The sequence below is a fragment of the Caretta caretta genome, chromosome 6, assembly GCF_965140235.1.
Source record: "Caretta caretta isolate rCarCar2 chromosome 6, rCarCar1.hap1, whole genome shotgun sequence".
Classification (NCBI taxonomy): Eukaryota; Metazoa; Chordata; order Testudines; family Cheloniidae; genus Caretta; species Caretta caretta.
In genome coordinates this window covers 33,561,028-33,574,270 of record NC_134211.1, presented here as the reverse complement: position 1 = coordinate 33,574,270, position 13,243 = coordinate 33,561,028, and the positions used below count along the sequence as shown (strand labels likewise).

The window sequence follows — 13,243 nt, the reverse complement described above, 5'->3', positions numbered from 1 at the left end:
GAGGAAAGGCTTTCAGGATCAGACATTTGGTCTTACGGTTTGTGTACTTCATCTATCAGAATCTCATTTAGTCCATTTCAATGTAAATTGTATGTAATTTAACAAAAATACTGTGTAGACACCTTGCCAGCAATACTAGCTGATTATAAATCTCTTTTTCTAATGCAGTCATGATCCACGAGCAGAGGCTGACACTTGTAGCAGTTTGTACGATAGTTTTGTAAGGTGTACAAATGTCCGCTATGGACTACAATGCAACCAACAAGCTAATTCCTTGTGAAAAAAGCCACATTTGAACCCATTTTTTTAGGTCAAAAGCTAGTGTATCAGCCTCTTAGGGCAACAGTCAGCGGTGCCATCACAGTTGGGGTAGGGATACCCTTGCTATCTTTAATCTATGTAGCATGGCTAAAAGTAGCAGTGAAGGTGCAGCAATACAAGCTGTACAAGCCCACTGGGAACCCTCAAGAACGTACTCGCATTGCTAGCCCATGCCGGGGTCTGTGCCACCATGTCTTCACTGCTATTTTTAGGTAGGTTAGGTAGATCGAAGATAGTGCTAGTATGCCTACCTGAGCTGCAGACCCACCTCCAATTGCAGTGTCGTATTCTCAGTTTAGTCCTAAGTAAACATTGTCTGCATCACAAAGCTCTACATTTGGGAATTTTGTTGTACTATAATGTATTATATATTGTACTTCATGCTTTACTTCAAACATACTATATTGTTAAAACTTAGTGTGCACTCCATAACAGATCTAATGTCTCTAGTGCAATAATAATCTCTTTGTACACATTTATCATATCAGTGGGCACCATATACGAACCTAGATAGATTACTATGAATATTCTTTTTTGTCTTTTCTTCTTAGTTTACATGCATATTCAGAAATAGTTTATTTATTTGTGATAGATTTTTATAAAGGAATTACAAGCCCCTTGTGATAATGGCTGGGGTTTTGATGTACTACTTTATATTTTCATGCCAGAATGTCCTCATAACTTTGAGTGTGGTACTTTATAATTGATGTACTGAATGCCCCAGAATTTTAATTGACAGATTATGAAGTAGTTATAATAGGTGGCAGAAAGGTGAAGAAAGACTTCATCTAATGGGGCAGACAAAAAGCATAACTTTTTATTAAATCTCTTCACAGCTATCCCTATATTCCAATTCTACCTGCACAGCTGCTAGAAGTTCTCAGTTCACCGACGCCTTTCATTATTGGTGTACATTCCATCTTTTGTGCTGACATTCATGAGCTTGTAAGTATGCCTAAAAAGATTATGTACAGTCATGGTGACAAATGTGATATTTGTGTAGAGAATTTTTTGTGTTTCGAGCATTATTAGTTTAAGCTATTCATAGCCATACAAAGTAAACTCCTCGGGGAATTCTGCGCCAAAAAATAAAAAAAAATTTGCACAGTATTTTAGAATTCTATATATTTATTTGTTAAAAAATAAAGATAATTGAGCTGGTTTTAAATTATTTTGGTAATTTATTTAAACTACAATACAATGGATGAAGAATGGGAGTAGGAAGCACTGGAGGAATTCCCCCAAGCCTCCTCTGTCTAATAGTAATGTAACTAATATTGACCCTTTACTGCTAGTTATTAGTCAACAAATATATGCAGCCATATGATCAGTGTTACATCATAGGCAACTGAAAAGTAAGTGAGGGCTGGGGACTCAAACTCACACTTTATATTGGCTACTGACAATGTCCAGAAAGGTCAGTAGCAAACAATTCATAGAGCACATTTTGATAGGAGATTTTTTCAGTCCAAAAATGTAGACCAATTCTAATCACTAAAGCACCATAAGCAATTATAAGGTCACACTGTCCATTACAATAGTGCTCCTTTACATGACTTTGGCAATGTAAAGAGCCTTAAAATTTTTAGACCTGTTTTGTATTCCTGGGGAATTCACTAAGAACAATGGGAACAATTCACTAAGCTGCTACATTCTGCTCTGCCTGAGGAGACACTCCTACCTCCCCAGAAACACCCCCAAAGCCCTGCCCTTCCACACCAAGTGTGCCACAATAACGATTGAGAGGGGACAGAGTGTCTCTCTCAAACACATGACTGCCCAGCCCTCCTGACCCGGTGGTGATTTATGTCTCTAGTGGCTGCTCCAGGCACCCAAACAGTGCAGACAGGGATGCATGACCGCTTTTGCAGCTTCCCTTTGCTTCCCCGTCAGAAGTCATTTTTCTGCTGGGAAGCAAAGAAATCTGCAGGAGTCATGGATTCTGCACATGCTCAGTGACACAGAATTCCCCCAGGAATAAAAGTACCAGTAGATAAAGCAGGACAATCAGTAATAGGCAAAAACAAAGAAAAACCCTCACACACCAATTAATTGAACCTGTTGTCAGTTCTTCTACAAATACCAATACAAGCTGTCAGAGGGAAATAGGGTGAGGGAGGGAAAAACTCAGAAGAATATTTTTGAGATTAAGATGTAGGATGTGAAGTCAAGACAGGGATATATTTCCAGCTCTGCTTCAGACTTCTGTTGCGACCTTGAGCAATTCAATTAGACCAACATTTGCCAAGGTATCCTTTGATTTTGGGAGTCCTCCATTTTTGCAGTTGTGGTTGCTCAGCACTTCTGAAATTCAGTCATAAGCTATCTCAAGTTGGAGACCCAAAAACTAAGGCACCCAGAACTAGAGGCCACTCTTGAAAGTTTGTCCCCTCTCTCTCTCTGAATCACATAGGTGTTTTGAGGTTACATTCATTAACATTATTTGTGCCCAAGTTCCTTCATTAATGGCACTATAGAATTGTGAAGTAATATTATCTTCACAAATTTTAGGCTAAATAATATGTAAAATCTGAATGCCCGTTTGGTGTTTTAACTATGTGCATCACAGAACATACTATATATAAAGTATTTGTTTTTCTTTTTCAGTTGGATGTAATTATAGCAGACCTGGATGGAGGCACAATTAAAATTCCTGAATGTATTCATCTATCTCAGCTCCCAGAGCCACTGCTACATCAAACTCAAACAGCTCTTTCTTTAGTAAGTCTCATTTCCTGATCAGCTTGTCCAGCTCTTATTTTTAAAAATGTAAAAAGAAATAAAATCATTGAATATTATGAAACATTTTGAAAATGACTTATGAAGATTTAAAAGCAAGATGAATTAACTCCTTAACATTGTTTGTGAATACCAAATATACTTAGAATTTAAAAGATGGAGATTACACTGGGCCCTAAAGGCCCATCAGCCTACTCTTTGGCAAGCATTTTTTATTATATGCAGGTATACCCAGATGTGATATTGGAGGTTTGTATATTTTTCACTTAAATGTCTTCTCAGATTTAAGAGGAACAGCCGTGTTAGTCTGTATTCGCAAAAAGAAAAGGAGTACTTGTGGCACCTTAGAGACTCAAATAAATTGGTTAGTCTCTAAGGTGCCACAAGTACTCCTTTTCTTTTTTCTCAGATTTAGAATCATAGGACTGGAAGGGACCTACAGAGGTGATTTAGTCCAGTCCCCTGCATTCATGGCAGGACAATTATTATATAGACCATCCCTGACAGGTGTTTGTCTAACCTGCTCTTAAAAATCTCCAATTATGGAGATTCTACAACCTCCCTGAGCAATGTATTCCAGTGCTTAACCACCCTGACAATTAGGAAGTTTTTCCTAATGTCCAACCTAAACCTCCCTAGCTGCAATTTAAGCCCATTGATTCTTGTCCAATCTTCAGAGTAAAGAAGAACAATTTTTCTCCCTTCTTCTTGTAACAACCTTTTACGTACTTGAAAACTGTTATGTCCCCCACAGTCTTCTCTTCTCCAGACTAAACAAACCCAATGTTTTCAATCTTCCCTCATAAGTCATGTTTTCTAGACCTTTAAATCATTTTTGTTGCTCTTCTCTGGACTTTCTTCCAGTTGTCCACATCTTTCCTGAAATGTGGCGCCCAGAACTGGACACAGTACTCCAGTTGAGGCCTAATCAGTGCAGAGTAGAGTAGAAGAATTAATTCTCGTGTGTTGCTTACAACACTCCTGCTAATACATTCCAGAATGATGTTTGCTTTTTTTTGCAACAGCGTTACACTGTTGACTCATATTTAGCTTGTGGTCCACTATGACCTCCATATCCCTTTCCGAAGTACTCCTTCCTAGGCAGTCATTTCCAATTTTGGATGTGTGCAACTGATGGTTCTTTCCTAAATGGAGTACTTTGCATTTCTCTGTATTGAATTTCATCCTATTTGCTTCAGGCCATTTCTACAGTTCGTCCAGATCATTTTGAATTATAATCCTATCCTCCAAAACACTTGCAATCCCTCCCAGCTTGGTATCATCCACAAACTTTAAGTGTACTCTCTGTGCCAGTGGGGGTCAACCTGCAGCCCATCAGGGTAATCCACTGGTGAGCTGCCAGACAGTTTGTTTACATTTGCACGGCTGCCAGCAGCTCCCAGTGGCCGCGGTTTGCCATTCCCGCAGCTCTCATTGGCCAGGAACAGCGAACTGCAGCCACTGGTAGCTGTGGGCGGCCGTGCAAATGTAAACAAACTGTCTGGTGGCCTGCCAGTAGGTTACCCTGACGGGCTGCAGATTGCCCACCACTGCTCTATGCCATTATCCAAATCATTGATGAAGATATTGAACAGAACCAGACTCAGAACTGATCCCTGTGGGATCCCACTGGTTATGCCCTTCCAGCATGACTGTGAACCACTGATAACTACTCTCTGGGAACAATTTTCCAACCGGTTATGATCCCACCTTATAGTAGTTCCATCTAGATTGCATTTCCCTAGTTTATTTACTTACAAACCTATCTTGGTGTAATTGGGCTCACCTCTGTTGAAGCCATTGAAGCTTATGCAAGGGTTAAGTTGAACCCATCATGTTCAGTTCATTAAGCCTTTCCTCATAAGGAACTCTTTGCTTGTTGTCCCTAATTACTTGATCCTGCGCTGCTGAAATCAAGGGGAGCTCTGCTGTTGACTTCAGTGGATGCAGGGTCAGGCATTAAATTAGCCTTGTTGCCCTTCTCTCAGGCATTTTTCTAAAAAGAGCGTTCACCTTCCTATGCCTAGAATTGCACATAATACTCTGTTAACAAAACTCTTTTTAAAAGAACTATTATCTTTCTTGATTTGTAACTGATTCCACTTATCACATATCATAAGACTTCATTCATTTATGGCATGTAACTTCTTAACATTTGAGAAGGGGAGAGTGACCTTTTTCTCCCTAATAATACATAGAATCATAGAATCATAGAATATCAGGGTTGGAAGGGACCCCAGAAGGTCATCTAGTCCAACCTCCTGCTCAAAGCAGGACCAATTCCCAGTTAAATCATCCCAGCCAGGGCTTTGTCAAGCCTGACCTTAAAAACCTCTAAGGAAGGAGATTCTACCACCTCCCTAGGTAACGCATTCCAGTGTTTCACTACCCTCTTAGTGAAAAAGTTTTTCCTAATATCCAATCTAAACCTCCCCCACTGCAACTTGAGACCATTACTCCTCGTTCTGTCATCTGCTACCATTGAGAACAGTCTAGAGCCATCCTCTTTGGAACCCCCTTTCAGGTAGTTGAAAGCAGCTATCAAATCCCCCCTCACTCTTCTCTTCTGCAAGCTAAACAATCCCAGCTCCCTCAGCCTCTCCTCATAACTCATGTGTTCCAGTCCCCTAATAATTTTTGTTGCCCTTCGCTGGACTCTCTCCAATTTATCCACGTCCTTCTTGAAGTGTGGGGCCCAAAACTGGACACAGTACTCCAGATGAGGCCTCACATTTGGAAATACATCTCAGTTTTAATATTTTGCTTTAATAATTATTACTGAAAATTCAGCTGCTTTATTATGATTTACCTTGGCGGCTTTTCAATTGAATGCACAATTCCAAGAATCCATTTTAATTTTAAATTACCATGATGCCTGGCAAAATAATTGTAAAAGAATAGCTGACCAGCTACAGTTTTTCAGTAAATATTTTTTTATATGCTTGATTATCATTCCACATTGAGGAATCACCACAAGCTTCCTGTCATCAAAGGAACTGCCTTTATCCAACGTTATCAAAAACTGAAAAATACTGTTTCAAACATTTCTGGTCTGACCAATAGGGCCAACCTCATATGGTGACTGATTTCCTGACACAGCTTTTGTAATGGTTGGATTATTTCACTTTTCTTTCCTCATTCCTTCCATCTTTCCATCCTCTTCTCTTTTATAGGGTTGACCACACTGGAGCTCATCCGTGATCATTTCATGTGCATGCTTTGCTGTGTGGTTCAGGCAAAAGTTTTAACCCTAAGAAGAAAGGAAAACAAATGAAAGAAAACTGGATGGAGTTACAGATTGTGTGTGTGACAGTAGATTTTTTTTTTTTTAAATGTAGTGGCTTAGCACCACAAATTAAACTGAGGAGCTCCCAGGGCTAAGGAACAGCTTCATTCTCAATACTTTTAAACAGAGTAAGCATATAGGCCAAGATTTTCAAATAACTAATGATATTGGGTGCTTTGGTTATGGAGTTCTTAACTCAAAACACCCTGGAAGGGCCTGATTTTCAGAGAGCAGGTGCTCAGCATTGTATGAAAATCACGCCCCTTTATTGTGTGTCAGTTTGAGCACCCAAGATCACTAGTCACATTTGAAAATCTGGACTATACTCTGCAGTAGAGAGTCAATTTATTTATTGCTTACACCATGAGATATAGATTCAGAAGAATTGAGTTATTTTCTTGACTGGCACTGACTCCCTGTGTGACCTTAGGCAAATATCTTAACCTTCTCTGGATCAGCTAACACAAATGTAAAATCTGGGTAATAATTCTTACCTACTTCACAAGGGCTTTGGAATCTTACTTAATGTTTACTAAATTCTTTGAGATGGTTGGACAAAAGATGTTCCAGAAGTGCAAGTAATTGTTGTTGTTACTGATAAAAAATAATTTATTGATTAATGACCTAACAAATCTCACTGAAAATGCAGTCCATTTTCTGAATACAGAAGTGCAAAAGTAATTTAAATGAATGTACATTCAGTTCTGTTCTGGCCCTACCAGCAAGTGTTTGTATAAGATTCCTGTTGAATTCTATGAAAGAGAATGCTGTACACAAAGGAACAGCAAAATCAAGACTTACCGTTAAAAAGGCAAAATAAGCAAAAAACCTGAAACATTTTCCTTGCTACATTGTACTCCAAAAACTTACTTTATGGGTTTAGAATTTTTTCAAAAATTTCATCCCAGAGATATTTATGTTGTGCAGCTATAAGCCTTTGCAATACAGGAGTTGCAAATTAAAACAAGTTAGAAATAATAGTGATAGCATGAACTTTAACAATGCTGCTTATGACATTTAAGATGACAACCCTGACATTCAACACCTACTAAAATCTATTGCAAACGTTCCCCACATTCCATCAATTGAAGTATTAACAAAAAATAAATAAGACCAGGAAAAAAGTTAACAATTGTACTCACTTTTTAATAATTATTTTCATTAATTAAAAAATATGTTACAGGTTTTACACCCTGATTTGGAAACGGCAGATTATGCATTCCCTCCACCACGAACGGCTTTATCACACTCAAAAATGCTGGTAAGACACATTATTTCTGACTTTGTAATAAATAGAAAAACATTAAGTTTTTAGAATTAGCTTCTTTTAAGAAGCTAGATTTCTGTATTTACTTTTCTCTATTCTCCTACAATATATGTGAGGAAGAACAAGTTCTTTAGCAAGAAAATACTATAAGTATTCACTTTTCTTAAACAGAAATGACATGAAGTACAAGTTAGAAAGTAATCTACAGATTTATTATTTTCCATTAGTTCGGTATGTTGAAAGAGAAATGTGCTAAATCAATGTTGCCAAGGTAAAGGGTACTATAGAAGTGCAAAGTATTATTATTGCTATTATTGAACTAGACTAGAGCTCTTTAAATGTAGACTTGGGAGGTAAAGAGTATTTTCCCCCTACTTGAAATTTTGTTAAACCTGCAAAGAATGGCTAGTTGTCAGTTACGTAGTTACTTTGTAGGCTAGAATTTTTTTAATGAAAATTTAAATTCCACAGGATTTAAGGTGATGGGGGGAGGGGTGTTCATGAGAGGGCAATGTACAGCCCCATAAACTACTCGCCACAGGTTTGGAAGCTTGAGCTGGAGACTGTGTAAAACCAGTGAGAGAGAGCCAAACCAGAAATTACTATGCATCACTAAGATTTCCTAAGACCAGTAGTTCACAAATAAAAAAAAACAAAGAAAGAAGAGGAAGAATCAATGCTGTTGGAAGTGAATGAGAACTAAATATAGAGGAGAAGAGCGAAGTAAGAGGCTGAGAGTGCTCCAGAATGCAAGCTACCAGTGACGGACTTAAAAAGGTGGTGTAAACTTGGAAATCAACATACTTGCATTCACTTATGAAATTTGATACCACCATCTCAGGAAGCCATTACTACAAGACAAAAACCTGATTAGAACAGTGAATAAAAGAGAATTTCGTTTGGAAAACATTGTCAGCTCAACTCTTTAAGAAAGCCATTCTGTGTCTAAAAAAAAAAAAAAAAATGATGCCGTAGGTTACCTAGCAACTACGGCAATGGTCTGACTATATGAGAAATAGAGATGGGACTCATTAATTTTATAATAAAAAAGGAAACTAAGAGTATATTTTATGTTTGTGCATATGCATGGTATATTTATACACTACAAAGAGAATTCTAGCTTCTTAACGTTGCATTGTGCTCTGGTGAACATAAACTTGGAGGGAGGAGTATGTAATGCTATCTAAGACATAAAATGGAACTCTTTATTAAAGATAAAAATAGCATAACTTCACTCAAATGCTGCAGTATTTTTCCTGGTTTTTTATATTTCTTGTTTCACCTTAAAAGATCCATTTTTCAGCCCTGAAGTCAAGGTGAAATCCTAGCTCCATTGAACATTGAAGCCAGGATCCCACCTTCTGTGGGTTGCCTTAAATTGGTGTAGTGCATATTACAATATTGATGCTTTCAATCCTGTATAATTTGTGTCTAACATAAGAGAAACAGACCAATAAATGTTTTGTGGTGGACACCTGTGTATATGACTTCTATAATTTGTACAAGTCACTATAAACTATTTGGTGCTAACTGTGGTGAGCAGTCTGGCCCTGAAATAAATAGTGTATCTGCCAATAAGAGTAGCTTTTATTGAATCCTAAATTAATTTGTAAGCGGAGAGAACAACACTGAACACATTCTTAATGAAATTCAGGGCCATCATCTAAAAAATAGTTGTTCTTTATAGAATCTTTAGTGAAACATAAAAGTCTGCTTCCAAAATAATCTATTGAAAGATTAAATCTTGATGTCATAGCTTAATAATTTGATTCACTGTGGCCTGGAATTCATTTGTGCTTGTATTTTTCAAATCAAAGGTTATATTTAAAGTGCATTTGAGACTTATTGTAAAATTGAAGTCCCAGAGCAACCTGCAGGTTGGCTGCAAAAAGAGTGATTGTACTGAGAGTCTGGTCTTAGCTGAGGTAAAATGTACTAATCTAAAGTGACAGAAGGGATTGCTAGTGATGAGCATAATGCTCAAACTAAATAGCTAACTAACACACACGTGTATACATAGTCACTCTACAATTGGGCTGCTACCCTGCTGTACTGTTTTGGATATTGTCTGAGAAAACAGATTATTCTGTTTTACAAATGTTTGTGACATAGTTTAATACTTACAGGGGGGTAGGGAGGTAGGAGGAAGTTATAGAAGAAAAGTGTTTTACACCATATTTAATTATCATTTCAGGATAAAGAAGTACGGGCAATTTTCCTTAGATTGTTCGCACAACTTTTCCAAGGATACAGGTCATGCCTTCAGCTGATCAGAATTCATGCTGAGCCAGTTATACATTTTCACAAGGTAAAAGAGAAAAAAGGTTGTCTGTATTTAGTGAATATTTCACATATGATTTGAATTCGTATCAATCTCATATACTTGCTTTCTGAACCTGCTTCAAATACACAATCTTGGAATTTAATTGTGTATCTGACATACAAAAGTTTCTTTATATATGATATGATAAAATCATATCATTCTGATATTACTGAGGCGGTACTGTACAATACAGTTTAACAGGCCCATTTACTGTTGCATTTACAAACAGATTTGTTTAAGATGAAATCCGTAGCAAAGACTGCATGTTAATATTTAAAGTAAAAAAAAAAACAATTTTGGAAGTAATTAATGGATTTTAAGAAATGTTTACCTATAGTTAAAAGAATCAACTTAATGTGTACTAGACTTATTTTGTATTTTGCCTCCCAGAAGTTTTATTGCTCAAAGAAAACAGATTTTTGAATGATCTTTAAAAGTGTGTGTGTGAGAGAGAAGGGGAGAGAATGTTCCAGTTCCAATACCTTTTATTTTATTCAACAAAGAAAGTTTACAGCTATTGTCTCTTAAAACACTTTGCACATATTATAAGCAGAAGAAGGTTTAAGCTATTAATATACCTGGAGTTGATTAAATTTTCTATTCGTTTCCATAACTTTTTAATTATACAGTGACCAATCCCTCTTTACATTCGCTGCAGGCGGCCTTTTTGGGCCAGCGAGGCTTGATTGAGAATGACTTTCTCACCAAAATTCTCAGTGGAATGGCATTTGCTGGTTTTGTATCTGAGCGAGGTCCTCCCTACAGATCCTGTGATCTCTTTGATGAGGTAAAAATTCTGTTCTGTATGATTATGTTATATTCAAAAGACAGTTAAAATATAGATAAGATGCTTCTGTATGTAGAAAAATGGTAATTGAGAAACTTCTGAATCTTAATATATTCAAATAAATATGATTACTAAAAACATATTTTATAAATTATCTAGCAGCATATGATCTTTTAAGGGCTGATGCATAAATGAGGATACACATGAAGTTACTGGGACAGTCACTTACCTAAAGTTAACCATGCGTGTAAGTCATTGTGGGGTTGTGGCCTAATTTCTTTATGGTCCCATTTGGAACTCTGTATACTGATAATACCTGCTAGTACAGAATTATTTTGAATAATTCAATTATATTTTTAGAAATATCTTGAAGAAGTAAAACTTTTGACAAATGTTAATAAATTAAATACACACTTGACAAAGGAAACTGAGGCAAACATCTTCTCTTGTACAACGTACAATGGAATCGTCAACGTTCCCACTGCTAGAGCTGCAGTTTTTAAATTCTTGCCTAAAAAGACCAGACACAGTAAATTTTTCATTCAAACTTGCTGTGCTGTTTAAACTTGAATGTTTTATACAATACTGATATAGCTCTGTATTACTTTTATGTGGAAGGTTCAGAAACACAGCATGTTGTATTATAGATGTTAAATGAACACAGGAACATTATAGATGTTAAATGAACAGGAACACAGGTTTACTGCACCAGAGCGGTCTTAAACTCCATCAAGTCTGGTATCTTGCCTCTGGAGCTGTGATTTGCCCTATGCCTAAAGCTTCAGAGAAAAGTGAATACTCCTTATAATTCACCTAGGAAATGGTGCACTGCTTCCCAGAAGCATAAGAGATTTTTGAATGTACAATTTTCTGTACACCTTTCCGTTTAAGATGAATATTATGTATTTTGTGTATTAGCAACGTTATTTTAAGTTGATTTTTAAACATTCTGATATTTTTTTTTAAGTTGGTAGCTTTCGAAGTGGAAAGAATTAAAGCTGAGGAAGGTAACCCACCAAAAATGATGAAGCACGTCAGAGAGCTTGCAGAACAGCTGTTCAAAAATGTAAGTTTATTGTATCCATGTATGTACTGTACTATAGAATGCTTCAGTAATTCTTAACTAACATGGTTTATAGCCTGAACAACTGAAACTAATGACTCTTCGTGGTGGTCATCTTTGTATTTTGGCTAAAACCTTTGAAACGTTAAATTGTATTATACTCCAGCAATTTACAACACATGTTGAAGTAGTTCAATATTATTGTTAACTTTCCTTCAGCCGGTGCACTCTAGCCGGTGCTCTTCTTAGTTAACGTGTATTACTTAATGCTTTTAAGGTTTCTTTGTTACCTCTAGTATAGCCTCTCCACATCTCCCACCAACTCACTGCCTCCCAACAACTCTATGCTCCTCAAACCCAGTGCCCCCCATTCAGCACAAACTCTGTCTTCCCTGTGCATGCTTCCCTGGGGGAGCCCTGCTTCCCAATTTGCATCCATCCACCAAGTCTTGTCTACTCCATTTCTCACTCCCACCCCCACCCAAAGCTGTCCCATGCACATTGTATGTTTTTCAGGACATCATCCTCTATTGCCTCCTGTCTCCATTATACTGACTAATCCTTACTTCATCTCCATGCTGCTGCACTAACAACCCATGCTTTTGGCTGGTCCGGTATATCCTATGCCCTCCCACCCAAGACTATCCATATCCCCTTCTCCATTAACCACCAGTGTTTCTGGCTTAGCCTGTGATCCTCCAAACCACCCACTACCTGACAGCTTCTGCTGTCTTTCCTGCCTCCAGCATGTTTTTTCCAACCAGCATCTACTGCTCCCATCTCCTTTGCATCCCCCTTCCCAGAATTACTTTCCACTTTTACACTTTCTCTTAAACATGGAAATTCAAACACAGTAACTTAAAATTAAAGGTTTTTTTCAAGTGAATTTCCTTTCAACCTGTAATCTCTAAGGATCAAGGAAATTGCCAGTTAAAGTGAGATTAACATCCAGAGGTTATCCCAAAACTCTGCAATCTGTGACTTCAGTAGGCTTTGGTTTGGTAACTCGCAGCACACAAGTCACATCAATAGCGTGCGCACAGGATACTTGTTCCGTTTTCAATTTGCATTGTGTGAACATAGAGCAGTGGTTTACTGTCAGCTGAGGGAGTAGTGTTCTCGGGGGGATATCCCTTGATCCTTTATTTCATGGTTGAGCAGTGTGCATCATTGGACTGTTCTTGCTGTAAATTGTGGGATTCAAAGCAGAAGCCAGGTAGATTTTTTTTAAGCCCATATTTCTGCTGCCTGCGCCCCAGACTTCCTTCCTGTGTGGGCTAGCACAATTTTCAAATTGCTGTCTGCCAGCATGGACTCACTAATGCTCAGCTCCACTATCGTGGCAAGCGTGAATACACAGAGGCTGCTTGGACTGCATTACAGCATTCAAACCCAGACACATTCAGCACTGGACTTTCCTTGCCACACCATCGAGCAGATGCTGCGGGTCCAGGAGA

The 13,243-nt window shown here is 37.7% G+C and overlaps 1 protein-coding gene across 7 annotated transcripts in view; it reads left to right on the top strand.

Moving 5' to 3' along the window:
• SBF2 (SET binding factor 2) overlaps positions 1-13,243 on the top strand; it is a 571,331-nt gene that overhangs the window by 335,802 nt on the left and 222,286 nt on the right. For all 7 annotated transcript variants that reach the window (XM_075129406.1, XM_048852731.2, XM_048852730.2 and 4 more), the window contains 6 exons: positions 1,158-1,266; positions 2,929-3,042; positions 7,530-7,607; positions 9,808-9,921; positions 10,595-10,723; positions 11,691-11,789. In XM_075129406.1, the coding sequence (XP_074985507.1) occupies positions 1,158-1,266; positions 2,929-3,042; positions 7,530-7,607; positions 9,808-9,921; positions 10,595-10,723; positions 11,691-11,789 (643 nt within the window). The remainder of the gene's footprint in view (positions 1-1,157; positions 1,267-2,928; positions 3,043-7,529; positions 7,608-9,807; positions 9,922-10,594; positions 10,724-11,690; positions 11,790-13,243) is intronic.